General features: G+C 38.1%; 1 protein-coding gene across 1 annotated transcript in view; it reads left to right on the forward strand.

The window, feature by feature from the left end:
* Nucleotides 1–20301, forward strand: part of LOC113633985 (transcription factor 4) — a 150628-nt gene that overhangs the window by 39518 nt on the left and 90809 nt on the right. The window contains exon 5 of the mRNA XM_027132696.2: nucleotides 1917–2013. Within this exon, the coding sequence (XP_026988497.1) occupies nucleotides 1917–2013 (97 nt within the window). The remainder of the gene's footprint in view (nucleotides 1–1916; nucleotides 2014–20301) is intronic.

The following is a 20301-nucleotide window of genomic DNA, read 5'->3' on the forward strand; positions in this document are numbered from 1 at the left end:
GTGTGATGATCAGATGTACAGTACACAAACTTTTGGCCATATACCATATCTATCTATTTATGTTGCAATGTTATGGGTTATTTTATCGTTCAATACAAGACTGTAATCTAATTGTCATAATATACCACTTTAAATTTAATCAGTCTCACACTTCAGGCTCTGAAACAAGGATTTAATTAGAGGAATGACAGAATGTAGTGTGTTTTATATAACTTAATTGGATGACAGTTGTGTCTGTCTTGATGTTATCCCCATCTTTCTTTCTATGGTCGTAGTTTTCTGTTTCATTGGATACATGTATTTTATTCCACTTTCATACTCTACCTTGTGCTGTAGGACAGAGAGGTCTTTATTTACTGTGCATAATTAGTACCAACTGCTTAGTAATGATTATTTTTATTTTCCAAACCGAATTGGTTTGTCTCTCTGTTGACGGCTTGTCTGCTGAGTTCAGAGGTCATACTGAAAAGGTCATGTGAGGTAAAATCATGTCTGCCATCAGCAGAAATTCGAGATGTGAGGTGAAGGACATGCCTACCCAAGCACTTTCTGCTAATGCAAATGGAGAATTCTGACACTGATGCGCACTAAAGGATGAACTCATTAGCCTCTGCCTTATTTAGCACTTTTCTGAGTTCCACTTCTTCAGTTTTTGCTTTTTGTTGTACTGTTGGATGAAGTTTTTTTTTTTTTTGCTTATGAATTGACAGATTCCTGTTGCTGAAATGCACATGATGTTGCTCAGGACATCCATGTACTAGCGGATGGTTTATACATCAAAAATGAACAGCATGCCATTCTTCTAAGCTCATAGAAAAGTAGCACGAAAGACCTTTATTCATAGCTGAGTCAAAGCTATCAGCCACAGCCTACAAGTGTTATACTAACTGTGTGGCTTTCTATTGCTTTCTATTTCTGTTTTATTTTCTATTTTCAACTGTCTGTTGTCACAATAGCAAATGATTTACACTACATTATATTAGTCACATTTGTGACTAATATAATTTTATATAGAAGGTTTTTCTGTTGTATAGCATGTAGTGTGCTGCCTTAGATTTGGACAGGTTTCTTGAAAGATCAATAATGATCATTTTTAATGTGAAACGTTCAATGCAGTGTTTAAACTAACACTATATTTTGAATCAAATTCTGCATCCTAATTTTACTTGTATGAATAAGGCACCAAGAGGATAAAGAAGTGCACGGAGATGGATGATTTCTGTTATTTAGGTTGAATTGTAAACTGCAAGTGACTGTCTTTGCGTTCTTGAAGGTTTTTGTACAGATTTCTGGCCCCAGTAATTTAACATCAATCATTAATTCATCATTATTTTGTAGTTTTTATCTGAAAATATTCATCACAGATGGGAAAAAAAAGTCTTGCTTGCTTTTTTAAATAGATAGTGCTGTGAGATTATAATTGGGAGATGTACAGTACAGCAGAGTGTTAATGTTAACATTAGCACCAACCTTCATCACTCTCCCTTAAGACCATCCAATAGTTCGTTTGAATAAATTCTCTCACTTAATGCCAGAGAATGTCATTATTCAAATTATGATTGTGTCATGTGTTTATTAAGAGAAAATGCATCCAATCCTATCATTCTTCTTTGAGGTGTCGTGTGAACAATTTCCATATTTAACATGTAACACATGAACCGGAGTGATTGTATTAAACTGTTAGTCAGAACAGTGTTAGGGTTTGAATAAAATATGTAGATTATTTATAGATTTTGCTAAAAATTCGAAAATGGACTTGTTTTCTTAATAAAAAACGTTTGAATCTTTGTTTTATTAAATGCACCTCTTATTAAAGGCCTGAATTATAATATCATATGTATACGTGTGTGTTTGTGTGTGCGTATGAATGAATATATATATATATATATGCTGACCTTCGACTTTTATTACCGCAGGTTTATGTTGATGGCTCTCAATACTCTCACGTGGCTGGCCGGGACGTGGGATCACATGACGGCATCTCACCTCCTTACGTGAACTCTAGACTGGCAGGTAAGTGCTGAGGGTCCCTGTGTAACATCTGGGAACAAACTGTATGTTAGTATTAGATGATGGTCATGAAGAGGCAGTAGCAACGATGTGCATATTGTTTTATTTTATTTTATATACAGTGTGATTAAGGCTGTCGATTTCTGAAACAGCTCAATTGGATTTTTGTCACCTTGTCGAATTGTTCTAAATCTGTGGCAGTAGCTATACTTAGTCTGAATGGTTTTGTTTGATGTTACTTAAAAATTTAGGAAAAATGGAATCGTTTATCTGTATGCTAACAAGAAAGGGACGCTTACTGAAGTAAAAATGAATCAACAACACATTTAGCTTTTTCAGTCTGCTTTTTATGTTGTTTGGCTTGGGATACAGCTGTCTTTCAGTGTTCTGTGGGTATTACACAATTACTTATACGCAGTACGTCACTTGTCCATGTCATTAAAGCTTTCCCTTCTTTTGGCCTTCACACTTTCTCTGAGTGAATCTATACAGGCGTGATCTTCCACCGCCCATAACACTGCAGTGTGCCTTGGGCTATGCCACACTTAGAAATGGCCAGTGACATAGATAATCAGGCTGTGATACAAGAGCTCAAGACTAATTAAGCTTGACATAAGCCATAAAAATATATCAGTAATATAGAGCCATAGGCCTTCCTTTCTCTATAGTATCAGAGGGAGAGATCTAGATAGATAGAGAGCGAGCGAGAGAGAGAGAGAGAGGAGATAGAGATAGAAGATTACTTCTAGGTCTGTGTGATCTCTCTCTCTCTCATCTATGGCTCTCTCTCGCTAGCTATGCTATATAGGCTGTTGTCTATTCTAATATATCTATACGCTAGATATCATCGCTCTCGCTCTCAGCTCTCTCTCTCTCTCTCTCTCTCTCTCTCTCTCCCCCTCTCCCTCCCTCCCTCCCTCCCTCCCAAATGAAACAACTTCTCATAAAAGAAAGTTAACATTCAAAAGTAAAGCGTCTACAATAGTGCAAGTGGGAGTTTTGTCCCTGTGAGTTGTATTGTGTGGGTGTGAGTTTATACAATTTTTAAATGTCCTTTACGTTTAACAGCCAGACATTCATGATGAGAGAGAGAACCTCAATACTGACTGTCCCACTTTGTTTGTTTGGATATGACATGGATGTGTTTTGTGATTATGTATTTGTCTTAAGGCACACTGTTTGCCACTGTCTACTGCTTTGTTTGTGGAAACCCCCTTCCTCTTTTCTCTGTCTGTTTTCACCTCACGGTCCATTCTTATAACTCATTCACTCTTCAGAGCGGAGAGCTGTTTGTTGCGACGTTTTGTGAGAATCAGTGTTGCAAGGGACAAAACTAACCTTTGTTAGTTTGCGTATGTTTGCGCTCACACACTGCAGTGTTTTTTAGTGTCCATCTAATGTTAAAATGTATTTTTATTCATTCATTTTCCCTCCACATTTCCTGCTGGGGTTAAAGTGGCAACAGGCTGGGAAGTTCAGTCCAGACGTTTCTATCGCCAGCCATAGATTCATGCTCTTCGTGGGGATCCACAGATGTTCCCAAGCCAACTGTGAGAGATAATTCTGGGTCTGCCCCAGGGTCTCTGTCGAAAACAGTGGCACAGGGTTCATCAAACACTTCAGTCCCGTAGCAGCATGGCAACTCTATTGGGACTGATTCCGGAGCTGCACTGTGAAATAAAAACACACAGATAATTTTTCAAGAAGCCAAAGAAGAACCTTACTCTTATTGCACCTCATACCACATGGTTTGCTTCTCATTTGCATAAACTCCTTAACCTTTTTGTATCGCTTCACCTTCTGTTGCTGTAAATCACTTTTAATATAAAGAAATGAATGGGTTTCAGTGGTTTTGATGAGTTGTATGAATGCAAGACAAGTCATCCTGATGAATGATCATGAACTGCAAGCACATACAGTATTCCTAAGTTAGCCTAAATGTACCCTATAAAGCTGAAAGAAGTACCGTACATACAGCTGTTTATCTAGTAAGGTCTTGTTAAGATTTGCTATACAAATGCTGTACATATGCAGCAAACTGTACTTAACTGCACTTGTATTTCAGTGCATTACAGTGTCCTAAACATCCTACAGCATGCATGTTAGAATTATCTCAGAGAGAGAGAGAGAGAGAGAGAGAGAGAGAGAGAGAGAGATCACAGCAGTCCAGGCACATACATACAAACAGAAAAATTACGTAATGTTCTCTAGCACTGAGGACTTTTACAGATTACAGTGACATGTTTTAGATAATCAGCACAGGGATTTGGGTTGCCCTCCAAGCCCACACACATTCCTCCTGAGCTCCAGTTCTTTCTGTCTCTCTCCTACCTCTAATACACTTTTTATACTTCTCTCTTTGATTCTCTCTCTCTCTCTCTCTCTCTCTCTCTCTCTCTCTCTCTCTCTCTCTCTCTCTCTCTCTCTCTCTCTCTCTCTCTATGTCCTCACTTTCAACTTCCCTTCAGGCTTTACCCAGTTGGATCTGTCTGCTTGCTCACATGCCACCCCGCCCGCTCTTCTCCCCTGCAGTCCAGTCTTCACTCTAGTCATTTAGTGCAGCATTAACTCATTAATTTCACTCTCAATCACCTCAGTGCTGTTGAGACTTTTTTTTTTTTAACCTTTTTTTCTTTTTTACTGCTTAGGTACACACAGGGATGTGTGTGTGTGCGTGTGTTTTATTCAAAACAATGTATAAAAGCCAGAAGGTTTGAGACTGTAAGAGTTGCAGGATTAGTATAATGCCTTTGTGCACATGTATTTGTACAAGCTTGTATGTTCATGTTTGTTTAATTGTGTGGCATCAACTAATGTGGGCACAGACATCTTGACATGCTAATCACACATCTGTCATTATTGTCATCGTCAAAGTAGAGAAGAAAATTTGACATAGATGACATAAGATTGCTTGTGTGTACGTGTGTTTGTGTGCATGTGCTTTCAACACTTTATGTATTTTACACTTTATGTATGTGTGACTGTGCAAATTTTACTTATGTTGTGTGTGTGTGTGTGTGCGCATGTGTGTGTGAGGAAGAGACCAAGCAGGTGCAGGTGAGCGAACACAGTGCTTCTTTACTGTCACTGTCCTGGCCACAAAGCACATGCAAGTTTTGGACTTGTAAGCAAGTTTGCTAGGAACTGTCCTTTTTTGTGTTTGTGATTTTTGTTTTTCTCTTCAGCACTTTTCACACAGCACCAGTTCAGTAGTGTTAATTCAGCAGAGGTTTTCTCCCTGGATGCGCGATTTTTCTGCAAATCTTTGAAGTTTTCGGAGAGTTTTGCTGAGCTTTTGTGATTTGCTGATAATTTATTAGCTCATTTTTAAATGATGCACTGTACAAAGTGAGAATATTATTTATGTCTGTTTGATGAGGATTTTATTTTGTTTGTTTATTTTTTGTTTTGTTTTGCAAGTTCTTGAAGTTGGCAGCAGAGCATCCAGATTCTGTGCAGCTTAGTTAGCCAGACTGTGGGATGCGGTAACTTATTGGTTAATTCATTTGGACCACTGCTCACAAGGTTGTGAGTTTAAATCCCAGGTCCACCTGGTGTCCACTGCTGAGAACTTTGAGCAAGGCTCTTAATCCTTGATTACTCAGTTGCATGAAAATGAGACAAAATGTAAGTTGCTCTGGATAAGCGTGTCTCCCAAAATGTTGTAAATGGATTGTGTTTGCAATAGTAACTACTGAGAAAGTCTTACCGGAAGAGACTTGTATCAGGAAATGTTAAACAAAATAATTATAATAAATAAATAAACAGAAATGTTTCATCATACTATAAAGGTGATCAGACAGAAGACAAGGAGACTGGTGAACCAGACCATGGTCATCTGTTGCACTCGAGTTATTGGAATGTTATTCATTTGGCAAGTTATCTAGAAGTATTTTATTCTATATTCAGCTATTCCATTATTCAAATTAGTTTATTTTAATTGCCTATTTTCATGCAAATGTTATAGAAATTTTGAATATTGATAATGATGCTGTATTTTATATATATGAGCATTTAACAGGTATTAACCCAAAGAGCAGTTAACCCAAAGTTGAACCAATACTAGCTTTTTATTTTAATTGAGTCTTGCATAGCCTGCATATAGGTTTCAATAGGAGAAAATGGACTACACAGAAAGAATCTCCACACAGACATAATCTGGGATCATGAGCGAACCAGGGTTTGGAGCTATGAAGAAACAACTCTATTTGCTGTAAGACTGTGATATTTAGAAATTACTTTAGGTATTTAAATAAATACAACTGAACTCGATGACAAAAAATGGAAAAGCATATTTTTGTGGGTGTATTAAAGTATCAGTTTCAGTCCAAGAGGTCCAAACACCAGTGTGCACAGTTTTGGTATTAATAGCTCACGTACATGTTTAACTCAGCTCAGAATACACTTCAGAACATACAAATACTTTCCTGCGTGCATTCATACTATTGATTAGAAATATTAACTATATCTGTCTACTGGTTTTCCCAGGCTTAAAATTTCCTGTGCATGTAGGCCCCCCAACACACACACACCCACACACACATACACACACACACACACACACACACACACACACACACACACACACACACGCACACATTCATACACACACACACACACACACACTGGCCCAGATGGCATTTGATGGGCAGAGTCGAGGGTCCTGAAGGCATGTGACCCCTCCTCACTCCAATCTTCACCTTCGCCATTCTAATTAACACACTCCTTCATTTCTGGAAATTACCCCCACCCCCCTGCCCGGCACTGGGTCTTATGCTTCCAAGTCCTCTGAGGTTTTATCCCCCCCATGGGCTAGTTGCCCCACTGTGGGAGAGAGGTGAGGGTGCAATAAACAAGCAGAGTGGAGGGATGAGGTATGAAGAAATAGAGGGGGAAGGGGGATGAAGGTGAGCATTTCTTGGCATGAATCCCATTGCTGAGAATCTCAGCTGGGGAACGTCAGGTGTAAATTGACCATTACTTCCATAGACATGAGTTCTCAATTAAAAATAAATAAAGTTTCACAGTTTGTTATTTAAATAACTAATAACTGCAGTTATTTTTGTAGTTATTCATGGTGTTTCTTCCTTTTTTAATTATGTAGTATGTGGGGGTGTGTGGGGTTCCAATTATAGTTTAAAATACATTTCAGTTTTTTTTATGAATGTGTTAATTTGTCTGTATGTTGTGTAAATGTTACACCGGACCAATATTTTCTTTAATTTTCTTTTTTGTTGTTTTTAAATTAGATTTTTTTCTTCTTTTTGGTTTATTTCTTTTATAGTCATACAAGCCACAGTTTCTTGGTTTGTTAGGTTGAATTACATATTTAATTATCATATTTTATCTTTTATTTTGTGTATTATGTAAATATATTATTTATTATGTATATTGCAATGTAAACTATAATATATATTTCATTTTTACAGATTAAATAGTGCTCATACTTCCTGGGCGATGGAAAACACACACATGCGCACGCGCACGCACACACACACACACACACACACACACACACACACACACACACACACACACACACACACACACACACACACACACACACACACACACACACGCATACACATGCAGGAACTGTTGAAGCAGCCTGGCTGTTCATTGGAGATAATAAACGATTGGTCGGACTCCTGAGGGCACTCCCCCAAGCCTTTAGCTAGACTGAACACACAGACAAAACACACACATATACACATGTGATGCTGGTTATCTTGTAATTGCATTATTATTATAGTTCATGTTTATTTTAATTTAGATTTTTTAATTCATTAATTATGTTTTAGGTTTTCTACCAAAATGCTGATTTCACATGTCTCAAAATAATCAAAGGAATATTTAAGTGAGCAGAAGATAAAAGGAGTCTGAGTCACAGGGGATCTTAGCAAAACTATTAGATATATGGAGAGATCATGAGTGCAAGACAGAGAGGGCGATAAATGCGAGTGATACAGAGGATAAAAGCTGAATGAGAGAGCGAGGGCATGGAGGAAGTGTGTGTATATATGTGTGTGTATATATGTGTGTGTGTGTGTGTGTGTGTGTGTGTGTGTGTGTGTGTAAGGAAGCAATGGCTAGAAAAAGTACATGTACTGTAAGGGCGACAGCCGCTGGGAGAAATGTGAAGTGGATCGGCATCGTGTTGAGGAGGAGTAAGACAGAGCAAGTGTGTGTGAGTGAGATGAAGATGTCAGGTCTAGCTCAGGGCTGCAGATGAGTCCTTTCGACAGCATGTAGGGCTGAGCATGTGTGTGTGATAGAGAGGGACAGAGAGAGCTTGTGTGCGTGCGTGTGCATGTGTGTGCAGATGAGTCCTCGTGGGAGAAGGGCCGGGTTGCTCATGTAGGACCTCTCTCTCACTCACTCTCACTCTCACTCTATTGCTCTCTCTCTCTCTCTCTCTCTCTCTCTCTCTCTCTCTCTCCTCTCTCTCTCTCTCTCTCTGTGTGTGTGTGTGTGTGTGTGTGTGTGTGTGTGTGTGTGTGTGTGTGTGTGTGTGTGTGTGTGTGTGACAGACTGTGAAATGGCGCGTTGTTGCGCGGCTGTGCTGCACCTGGGCCCTTCAGCTCTGATTGATTGGTTTGGTCATGTGTAATGGGCCCATCTGCCTACTCCTGTTTTTCTTTTTTACTCATAAACACTGTTCCCAGCGGCTGAAGGCGGATCAACTGGATTTTGTTGTTTTTTCCATTCTTTATTTTATAAAAAAAAAAGAGAAGACGAGGGAAGGAAGTGTTTGATTATTTTTAGAAGGGGTAAAAAACATTGCAAGAAGAATGCATCTCAAATCTCTATTATAGGTTTTAAGGTGTGCACAAGTGTGTGTGTTCTGTCTTTCCTTCTGTTCAGGTGTCCTCGCTCCATCTCCCATTCTTTTTAACGATGACGAAAAAAGCTTTGTGAAGGATTTGGCACAAATCTCTATTATGACTTTTAATGCAGCCAGGAGTTTCCTGTAACGGAGCCAAAACTTAATTAAAGCTGCTGACATCATGCTGGAGTAATTAAGCATGGCATTAATTAAGCCAGAATAATTCTCTTTTTTCATCATTAATTTAAATATTTTTTGAGCATTTAGGAGTTTTGGGGTTGTAGCCCGATCGAGGGATGACAATGGATGCGAACGAGAAGTGAGAAAACGTGAAGGAAAGTCCCCGTGGACCAGAAAGAAAAAGGGGGAAAAGTTTACTTTCACCAGCCTCCGTTTTGTACGAGGCTGATCGGATCCATGCATCCTGATGGCTAATTACGCTTCGGAGAGCATCGACAGCTGCATTCATCATCATAAAACGTAATAATTAATGACATTCCGACAAAGAAAAATATGCAAATGAGCACTCATTAGCATTTTCATATTCAGCTCCGATAATGCTTTTGCTGACAAGGTTGTAATTAATGAAAATTCATGTCGCGGTCGGGAGATTGGATCGGCTTCATTCCGCGCACAATTCCCAAACGCTGGCATTATGGAGAACGGGGAGCGCTGCCAACTTTTTCTGGGAAAAAAAGAGAAAGAAAGGGAAAAAACACCCCTAAAAGCAGCACATGCAAATGAGGAGCTGGCACGATGGAGGGATTTGGGAAGGGAGGAGGGGAAGAGCAAGCGAATGTATGTTTGGGGGGCTGATCTGTTTAACTCTTGCGGGTATAGTCCCAAATAACAGCAGTAATTGCAACTATTTTACTTTTTATTTTTTCCTCTGTTTTGCCTCTTTGAAACTTAGTTAAGTTCACATTTGACCGCACGTGTGTTTTGAGGGAGTAGCTCTCCTTTGGTCCTCTCTCTTTGCCATGTCATCTTTCTCCTGCCCTTACAGTGCATTTGTGTGATAGTTAGTTAGGTAGTTAGCTTGCAGTTTTTCTTAATGAACTGATATAACACAATAATAATGGAGCAGTTAATGAACACACTGCCTGGGTTGCTGCATCCTCTTTTGTTTGTACGTATGTGTGTGAGTGAGATTGTGTGTGTGCGTGTGCATGCGTGTGTGTGTGTGTGTGTGAGAGTGTTAGTGCTGTGAGGAACGTGTGAGCGCATTTGGGAACACACACCTGTGTGTCTAAGGGAACGGAGAATTGCAGCTGATTAGCATCAATCTACAGAGGTGCTGAAACAGAGATGGAGCAGAAAGAGAGAGAGAGAGAGAGAGAGAGAGAGAGAGAGAGAGAGCGTGTGGGTGGGTGTGGGTGTTAGTGTCTGAGAGTTAGACAGGAGGTGTGACCTATCTCTCTTTGAGGGTTAGAAGCTCTCACAAAGAAACTAAGCGATACGGTGTCTTTCCATCTGTTTACAGAGGAAGGTGTGTGTGTGTAAAACATGATGACAGTACATGTAGTTTAATGTAATTGTATGCTGTACATTATTTATCATAAAGCCAACACAAATGTATTTAATAAAATTGTGTTATTAGTAGCAGAATATAGAAGATGTAGAAGCTAGAGTGAGTTATATACAATTATATTAGATTAGATTCACCTTAATCTTACCATATATACCAAACTGAAGCTTCTACATCTACTGAATCTGTATGAATACCCCATCCCACAGTCTGTCACAATGACAGTCCAAATCACTGCAAATTAATATATAAATCTAAATGAACAAAAAGTTACTCAAAAATAATTATTTAAATTACGATATCACAATATAGGAAAGCTACAAACAAATTTATATTATATTATATTATATTATATTATATTATATTATATTATATTATATTATATTATATTATTACAAATACTATGCACATAATTACATGCCACTGCACAAAATGTCCATACAGAATAAACTATTCTATCCAGATATTCTTGAGATATTTTGATATCTCTATTTTTTTTATACCACATAATTGTTTTCTCAAAGATATATTAATTTCAGCCAAGTTCGTATATTATTTAGAAAGTGCGTTCTGTCAACAACAACAGACTACAAAATGAATACATGGAAATGTATACCAGATTGCTCGTAATTAATGAATTATATTTTTATGAATTGGTCCTTTTTATTACCATATGATAGAGACTTCTGTAAATAATATATATATATATATATATATATATATATTATTTACAGAAGTATACATATACAACATATATATATAACAAATACATTTTATATGTATATATATATATATATGCATTTATTACAAATAAATTATATATATATTACATATAAATAAATGATTACATATAAAATTATATATATATATATGTATATATATATGTATATATATGTTTGTAATTTTACAAGATAATGTATGAGGATTATTATGTATATTCACTTACAAATATTTAAGATGTCAGCACTCCAACCAAATAGTGTTAAATATTTTTTTGGGGGGAAAAATACATGTCGAATCAGTGGTTTTGACTAAATAAAAGCACATGCTTGTGTGTCAGCGGTTTCTATTTACCAAAGGTTTCAAATGCCCCTAAATTCACCCTGTTGCTGGTGACAGGAGTTCTTTTTTTTCCCGACTTAAAGATTTAAAAGTGAAGGCGATTTGCATCGGGGTGTGACTAATCCGGTCCACATTCAAATAAAATGTCATGTAGTGCTGCGTCAGGATCTGTTAATACAGGAAAAGAGTCAGGAAATGACTTCACAAGGGCAGGCACGTCCATTCAATTTCTCTCTCTCTCTCTCTCTCTCTCTCTCTCTCTCTCTCTCTCTCTCTCTCTCTCTCTCTCTCTCTCTCTCTCTCTCTCTCTCTCTCTCTCTCTCTCTCTCGCTCTCTCTCTCTCTGTTGTGAATGAGCTGCATGTTATTAGCGCTTCTTTAAGGCAGATCGAGAGTTCGTCTGAGCCGGAGTTCCGATAAAATTTATAGAGCAAAAGTGCAGGGAAATGAAATGGCTATTACAGGAAAGAGGGAGAAATCTGTTTAAGTGGATGTGAATGCGTAAGGTAGTTAGGATAGAAAAAGGAATTGGTAGATAAGCTGCTGAATGAGGGATGAAGAGGGGTTAGTGCTTTTTTTGCTGTGTCACATAGGGTTGTGGGTGTATTGAATGTGGTGTGGGGTGGTCAACACTTGTCAAAAAGCCAAAGTAAAGTGTTCTGGATTGAAGAGGGTGGTGTTGAAGGTACATTTGCCCTTAATATTCTCATGCCACACACAGACACACAAAGATGCATAAACATACTTGATGACCACATCATTATTCTAGCTACATATAGAGTTTCCAAATGTCATTATTAATAAAAATACGTGTTTTATTTTCTAACAGCCAAATCTACCTCAGCCATTCATATTCATTTAGTTCACCCAATTATTCATTTGTTCACTTATTCCTGATTTATGTTTACGGTTTCAGAAACACTGGACACGAGGCAGGAATGCACACATTGGAAAACACACTCATTCACAGTTGGGGGAAATTAAATCCAGCATGTTTCTGGAGAGGATCAGTTGGAGGAACCTAGAGAACTCAGAGAAAATCCACATAGACACAGAGAGAACCAAGGATCCAATTAGGAAATTTTAGTTCTATATTGCATGTCTTGAAAGAGAGAGACTGTGCGTGTGTGTGTGTGTGTGTGTGTGTGTGTGTGTGTGTGTGTGTGTGTGTGTGTGTGTGTGTGTGTGTGTTTGCAAGTGCTCATGCCCTTTCTGCAGCTTGGCACAAAAACCACTCTGGCTTTGTATCCCGATAAATACGGGTGCATGGATTTGTGACAGTTTTGTACCTTGCAGTTTTGTACCCTTGTATGTGTGGGGTTATTTGTGAATGTGTTTACTGTGTGTGCTGTTGTTTTGCATCTTGTATGTGAGTGTGTGCGTGTGTGTCTGTGTATGTGAATATCTGCAATTTAATACATTATGTATTAAGTTGTTGTGTGTATATGAATATGTGAAGGTTTTACATAGTTTGTACACTGCTGTGTGTGTGTGTGTGTGTGTGTGTGTGTGTGTGTGTGTGTGTGTGTGTGTGTGTGTGTGTGTGTGTGTTTATCTGTGTGATGTGATAGAAGTCTTAGCTCTGCTCTGATTGGCCAGTTTCCAGCTCCTCTGTTCTAATGCAGGGCTTTTGAAGTGCAGTTTGGAGTGCAGGGGCATTTAACACTAGCCGTGCCAACTCTCTGTCTCTGAGCAGCACGCACGCTTACCCCCGGGGTAATGGGGGGCACAAACACAGAGAGGCAGTAAAGAGAGGAGCAAGCTTTAGGGCTCAGTGTGTTAGATTCTAGGAAACACTTCATATGTGTTTTAAACCCTTCTTAAACCAGGAGGATACAAGATTAGTATGTTGTTGTTTTTTTCCCCTCTGATTCTCTTTTTCTATGTATGTGTGTCTGAGCCCAAAAGCAATGACTAGTGTGAAGGCAAGACTTAATTAACACACAGCCCTAAAGGACAAATGCTTCAAATTTTTATTGAAATCTGGTGTTTTGCATTTGTTTAATTATTTTGTTGGCAGAAAAGCATCAGTGGACTGACACAGACTAGTTTGAGCTTAGAGTGAGCTGCCCTGCTTTATTTATCTCTGCTGTGTGTGTAGTGTACAGTAAGTGTAGTGTTAGTGTTTAGAGCACTTTGATTGACGGTGTCTATAGTGATGCTCTGATCCAGTACAGCTTTTGTCTAAAGCTTTAACTAGTATAGAATGGATCCTTCATGCTGTGAACATGTAAGAGGTCATGTGACATTATAGACATTGTATACATGTACATAAGACACACAGTAGTCTAAAGACATGATCTGTATGTGAGGATCTGGATAAATTGGCGAGAGAAGTCTAAATGCACCACACATAGACACAAATAGATTTAATTTAAAGTGTGTGTCCTTAGTGTGTGCGTTTGTGTGTTTAGTGTATACATTCAGTTATATTTGAGGTGTGAGGATTAGTGTATAGCTATATAGAGAAGATTTGTATGTATTGTGTGTAGAGGGTATTTTACAGGTATCTGTGTTGGGTATTTAAGTGAGTAGACATTCGAGGTGTGTTTGTAGGGGTGAATATGTGTTTTGTGCTGTAAGGTGTTATTTGATATCAGGATAATTGCTTTACACTTACCAAGTTTAAAACATACTGTACCTACAATATCCCACTAAGTGACGCTTGAGCTTACACTAATCCAGAGACATAACATTGTAGTTTAAGGTTGTTGTTTTTTTTCCCCCCCAGTCATTTTGTCTCATTTTAGACAATAATCAGATTACAGTTTAGAATTTGTCACATGTACAAAGCTTAAGCACACACATTAGTACACGTTGTACAGATGGCTGCATGTTAATCATCTAGTTAATGTTCTAAATTTCGGTGGCCATTTTGTGTTTGATTTTGTCTGTGTGATTTTATTTCTTATTTTTATGTGATTTTGTCAGATCGGGAAACCCTGATCATGATCAGTACATATGTTCTGGACACATAGATAATAGGAATTTCAACACAAACAGGACTTTTCTTACACTTAAAAGAATGAAAACGTTTTTTCTGAGCACAATAATCCAAAACGTATCATGCATAAATGCTTTCCATTTACAATATTCTAACAATAGAGTCTTTATTTAATAAGATGTTTATATAACATTATCTTAGTTAGAACTTGATACAATAAATTCAAATAGTGAATTTAGCAGGTACATTTTGCATGATGATTTTACCATCTACTGCATCTCCTGATGTAAATACACCTGGTCCTTCTTTTAATATTTATTTTTGACTTAAATTTGTTGGTTTTGTTGACACTGTGTTAGCAATAATAAATATGGTAATAACATATTGTAAAAATATATTTTTTAAAATAGCTGCAAAGAAAAATGATTTGGATTCATAAAGTTCACAGAGTTTCGAGTGTAATCCACTGAGTGTTAAATGTTAATTACAAATAAAAGAAAAGGAGTAAAATTGAGGGAATTAGAAAAGATCAATAGAGAGAGAGAGTGTGTGTGTGTGTGTGTGTGTGTGTGTGTGTGTGTGTGTGTGTGTGTGTGTGTGTGTGTGTGTGTGTGTGTGTTTGAGTGAGTGAGTGAGTGAGTGAGTGAGTGAGTGAGTGAGTGAGTGAGTGAGTGAGTGAGTGAGTGAGTGAGTGAGTGAGTGAGAGTGTGTGAGTGAGAGTGTGTGAGTGAGAGTGTGTGAGTGAGTGTGTGTGTGTGTGTGACTGGGAAGTGAGAAAAGTAAAAGAGAACAGAGATTACCGGGGAAAAATTCTATTCTTTGAATAGTTAAAAGTTCTTAGCTTCCTACTTGGGACCGTTTCTGCCTTGGTCTCAGTTGTGGGGTTCTACATATAACCTTCAAGCTTTCCCCTAGGAAGAAAATCAAAGCACCCTAAAGTATGTGTGTATATGTGTGTTGCGTTGCATAATGTTCTTGTTCATCACAAAAAACCAAGTGGGTCAGGTGTGTGTTACACTCATTATCCTCCTCCAGCTGTTCAGCTGCTGTTTTTACCCACAATCCCCTGGTGCTGAATAGAGGTGTTAGAGCCATTCATTACCATTTCTGACCTTTTCTTTATTAACACATTCATTTCCTGATAATCTGTCTTTCCTCCTGCTTCCTTTATTTCGAAGCTTGTTTTGTAAGAGCTTTCAACAAAACAACTGGCTAAGAACACAGATAAGACAGGAAGATTTCGATGTCTGAGTTGAACTAAAGAACATTACTATAAATGTGCAACTATAACATAAAGGTTCATCAAACGTTATATTTATGCTTAAGATATTCATCTATCCATACCTTTTCCATAGCCTGGAGCCTATTCCAGAGGACTCAGGCCAAAAGGCGGGGGACACCCTGGATGGGTGCCAGCCCATCGCAGGGCACAATCACTCTCTCTCAAACACACAAACTCACCCACACACACGCATTCACAGACTATGGACAATTTAGAGATGCCAGACAGCCTACAATGCTTTGTCATTTGGACTCGGGAAAGACACCAGAGTCACAGGAGGAAATCCCCAAAGAACTTTAAAATTCAGTGGGTATCGATCCCCAATGCCCCGATGTGCGATGCCCCCCAGCTTATAGTATCAATTATGTATATTCATTGTTTGGGACATTCCGGAGTAACATTAAAACCAAAGCAGCATTATATGTAAATGTCAATTTAAATTACTTGTGTTTTGTGACATAGCACATTGTCAAACTGGAAGTAGCCATAAGATGGGTATATTGTGTCCATAAACATGGTCAACAAAAAATCCTCAAATACTCAGGCTGTGGCATTCTTACACTACTCAGCTGGGATTATGGAGCCCAGTGTGTGCCAACAATACATTACCTACACCATTAGATTACCACAAGGCAGACTGGGTGCATGATGTGCATTCTGATAGGATGCTTTTCAGTTCACCGCAGTTGTAAAGAGAGGTTTTTAAGTTTCCATCCGTTAAGTTTCTCCTCTGATTGGTGTTTCCACATGCAGAACTGATACTGTATATATGCTCATATCAAACAACAGAATGGGATGTTTCAGTTACAAAAAGGCATTACTGAGGATAATAATACAAATAAATCTAAAATATATAGTGGTTGAGAAGTCTTCTGTGCACCTTTTATGTGTTTCAGAACTCATGCACACAACAACACACTTTCTTTGGACTCAGCAGTGACAGAAACATTTATAAATTGCAATTTGCAATATCAGGTGTCAATTGCATCAATATCAGGTGTCTGAATGATAACTCATTAAAATAAAAACAGTTCTTTGTGGTGTAACATTACAGTGTGTTAAGAGAGACCCAGGATATCAGATGAAGCACATCATTGTGTTTAGTTATGTAACACTCTCAGTCTTCCTCTCTGTTAAATACCTGTCTAAGTGTATATTTCATTATCAAATTATGGTCATATTATAATAGAATTACTGTAGAGGAGTTCATTCAGTAAATGGCATCTACTTATCAGTGGAGTAAACATTGCTGTGAGACACGTTTTATACACACACACACACACACACACACACACACACACACACACACACACACACACACACACACACACACACACACACACAAACATACGCGCACACAAGCTAAAATGGAAGTCACTATTCAGTCTCACTCACACTCTTGGTGTATCATTTCTCGCAAAAGATCTTGCATGTGATTATTTTTAGTGCAAGCACCCTGCTATTATCTGATTAGGTGGGAGCAATGATACTGAGATGCTGTCTTGCACTTGTCCCCCATCTCTCTCTCTCTCTCTCTCTCTCTCTCTCTCTCTCTCTCTCTCTCTCTCTCTCTCTCTCTCTCTCTCTCTCCATCTGTGTATCCTGTATCTCTTTCTCCGCTTGTCTCACTTGCGTCATCTGTTTTTCTTTTTTTTCCTCAACTGTCTCACATTTATAGCCATCCTCTCATGTGTTAATCTAAGTACACAGAAATGGACTCTCACTTACAAAGGGAAAGAGAGACAGGTTGATTATCATTTTGTTATATCTTAGCGCCTGTACAAATCTAGGGCAAATGTAGCATGCTAATAAATCTCTCATGAATCAGTCAATGTAATAGGGAAATAATGAAAGAGAGTGAGAGAAATATAGATAGATAAAGACATAAAAAATCTGAAAGTAGGGTGAACTGAAAGAGAGCTATGGATAAAGACTTGAACTTGAGTCAAAGCCTTTAATTGTATTGCATTTGCAGAGCTGCTCTCCTGCCATATGGTCTAGCATGGAACATTTAACTTGTCAAGCGTAATGGATTGACCTGGAAGCAGAGTTTCGCTCGGAGCGTTTGAGCCTTTTGGAGGATGTTCTCACCGACTTTATGCTTTCTGTTTCTTTCATCATCCCGTTCTATGTTGAGACTCACGGCCAGATCCCCTTAAGACGTCGACCTATCCTGAATGGATACGTAATGCCATCAAGTTGTGTTTAAGCATAAACAAAGATGACATTTTAACTGGATAAAAAAAGTCAATGACAAGTGAAAATGTAAATGAATGCGAAATGTATCAAATTGTATTAATACATCAGATATTTCATATTTCCTTGGCAGTATTATAATCATTTGCATCTCATGTCCGAGAATTCTAAAATTATATCCTCATGTTTGAGACTCGCTGTAGCAGATACGCTTTAAGCATGTGCAACGTTTTCAATGATAACAGCCCATAAATTCATGGAAGAGCAAGATTCAGAGAAAATTGTGGTATTCAATTTATGCATCATTGAGAAACAAGCATGCTCAGTTGCATAACAGCTCATGGGATTTCCGTTTCTGTGTGTTGTGAGCATGCTGACCAATCTCAGATGTGCAGGGTGAATGTACTCTAGCTGATGAATTCAGACCATCTGACAAACGTGCATGTGAAATTTATTTGTTTGTTTGTTTGTTTATTTGTTTATTGGACAAAATAAGTGTGTTATAAGCTGTTCTAAGATAGTATTTTAGAGAAGGTTTTCTTTCATCAGTTTGTTATACCATTAACAGCTGTTCTGAGAGCAGCAGTAAAGGGTGTATCTTGTTTCGTCAGCGTGTTATAAGAATAGAAGCTGTTCTAAGATCAGTAGTTAACAGTGGATTGCTGGCATGTTGGACTGTGTAGGTTTCCCAGACTCCTCAGCAGCTGCAGCATTGTGTCTCCCCAGCTGTTTCTGACACATCACCTGCTCATACACACACACACACACACACACACACACACACACATACGCACATACATACACAAAGCCATCATGGCATTGCCATAATTATAGCCACTAAGGGGGGTGGAGGTGGGGGTGCGCATCTATTAGGGTCTTTTGGAGAAGGGAACACACACACACACATATACACACGCGAGCACAGTGGGAATATTCACTATTTACATGGTTGCCATTGTTTTCCTGTCTGTATGAGACGATACATTCTTCTTTATTTAATGTCTTGTTTTTGAATTTACAATATTAGTCTAAGTGTGGTTCTGTTCCTTTCATTAACTTTCATTAAAAAATACTAAATATGGAAAAAAAATCTAAATATAGAACGTAATTTTCACTTTTTGTAAATTATTTATGTCAGTTTGGATCGTACTTTTTGTTTATTTCACTTATTAATTTAAAATCCACAAATGAAAACTTTTCAACTTCTGCTGTACAAAATTCATGGTTTTGGCAGAGTGATTTGAAAGTCACACACACACACACACACACACACACACACACACACACACACACACACACACACACACACACACACACACACACACACACACACACACACACACACACACACACACACACACACACACACACACACACTTAGAGGCTGCATTGTGCCAAAATGAAGCTCCTGGCAGTGTTTGGACGGGAAACTATGTGTAGGAGATGATAGAAATGCTTTAAATATCAAACCTTCCTAATGTAGGTGCTTCTATTCTTTAATGGTTTTGAAAATGTTTAATGTGCTAAAGGCATTTTTCTTTATTAACCATGATTAATCATCAACAGCTGTATAGACAAAATTTCTAAATAGAGCAACAATATTTGTTTTTACAGTCTTAGCGGAAGATTTTATATCTGTCAATCTCTTAGACTGTGGTTTTTGTCACATATGTACCTGTATACTTCTGTAACTCTAGCACTTTCACAATGATTTGTGGTGTCCATACAGTATGTGATCTCACCCGCTTGTGTTCTGTGAAACCATACATAAATTATACAAACTCAGAGCATAATTTAACACACACCTTTGACTCAAGGGTTCATGGAAGTGTTTTCCTGAAATGTTTTACGTAAATGTTTGCTGATTATATTCGCACATTTGTTGTAAGGGGGTTTTGAGTTAGCTGGGCTTCTGTTTGTGAAAAGAGTTGAAATTCTTGTCTGTTGTAGGAAAGTATGAGTTGTATCACTCATACACTACATGTGGTAGATTAAGGAAAGTTGGTTCAAAACAATGCAAGCTTGTTCCTGTAAATATCACTTCCTTCATTTCACATCCAGATAAATCATCCTCATGATTAAATTCAATGCTTTACTGCATTTGAGATTGCAAGAGGTGACTATTACAATTGGTATTAATTGTGTGTATGTGTGTGAGTGAGTGAGTGTGTGTGTGTGTGTGTGTGTGTGTGTGTGTGTGTGTGTGTGTGTGTGTGTGTGTGTGTGTGTGTGTGTTTATGTCAGAGAGAGATACTCTTCCAACAATTGCTCTCATCTCAGCTTTGTCTCAGATTTCTCTCTCTCTCTCTCTCTCTCTCTCTCTCTCTCTCTCTCTCTTTCTCTCTCTCTCTCTCACACACACACACACACACACACACACACACACACACACACACACACACAGTTATTATTAATATTAAAATATTAATATCAGAAATAAAAATATCAGAGTAG

Source organism: Tachysurus fulvidraco, chromosome 21 (genome assembly GCF_022655615.1).
Source record: "Tachysurus fulvidraco isolate hzauxx_2018 chromosome 21, HZAU_PFXX_2.0, whole genome shotgun sequence".
NCBI classification, from domain to species: Eukaryota; Metazoa; Chordata; class Actinopteri; order Siluriformes; family Bagridae; genus Tachysurus; species Tachysurus fulvidraco.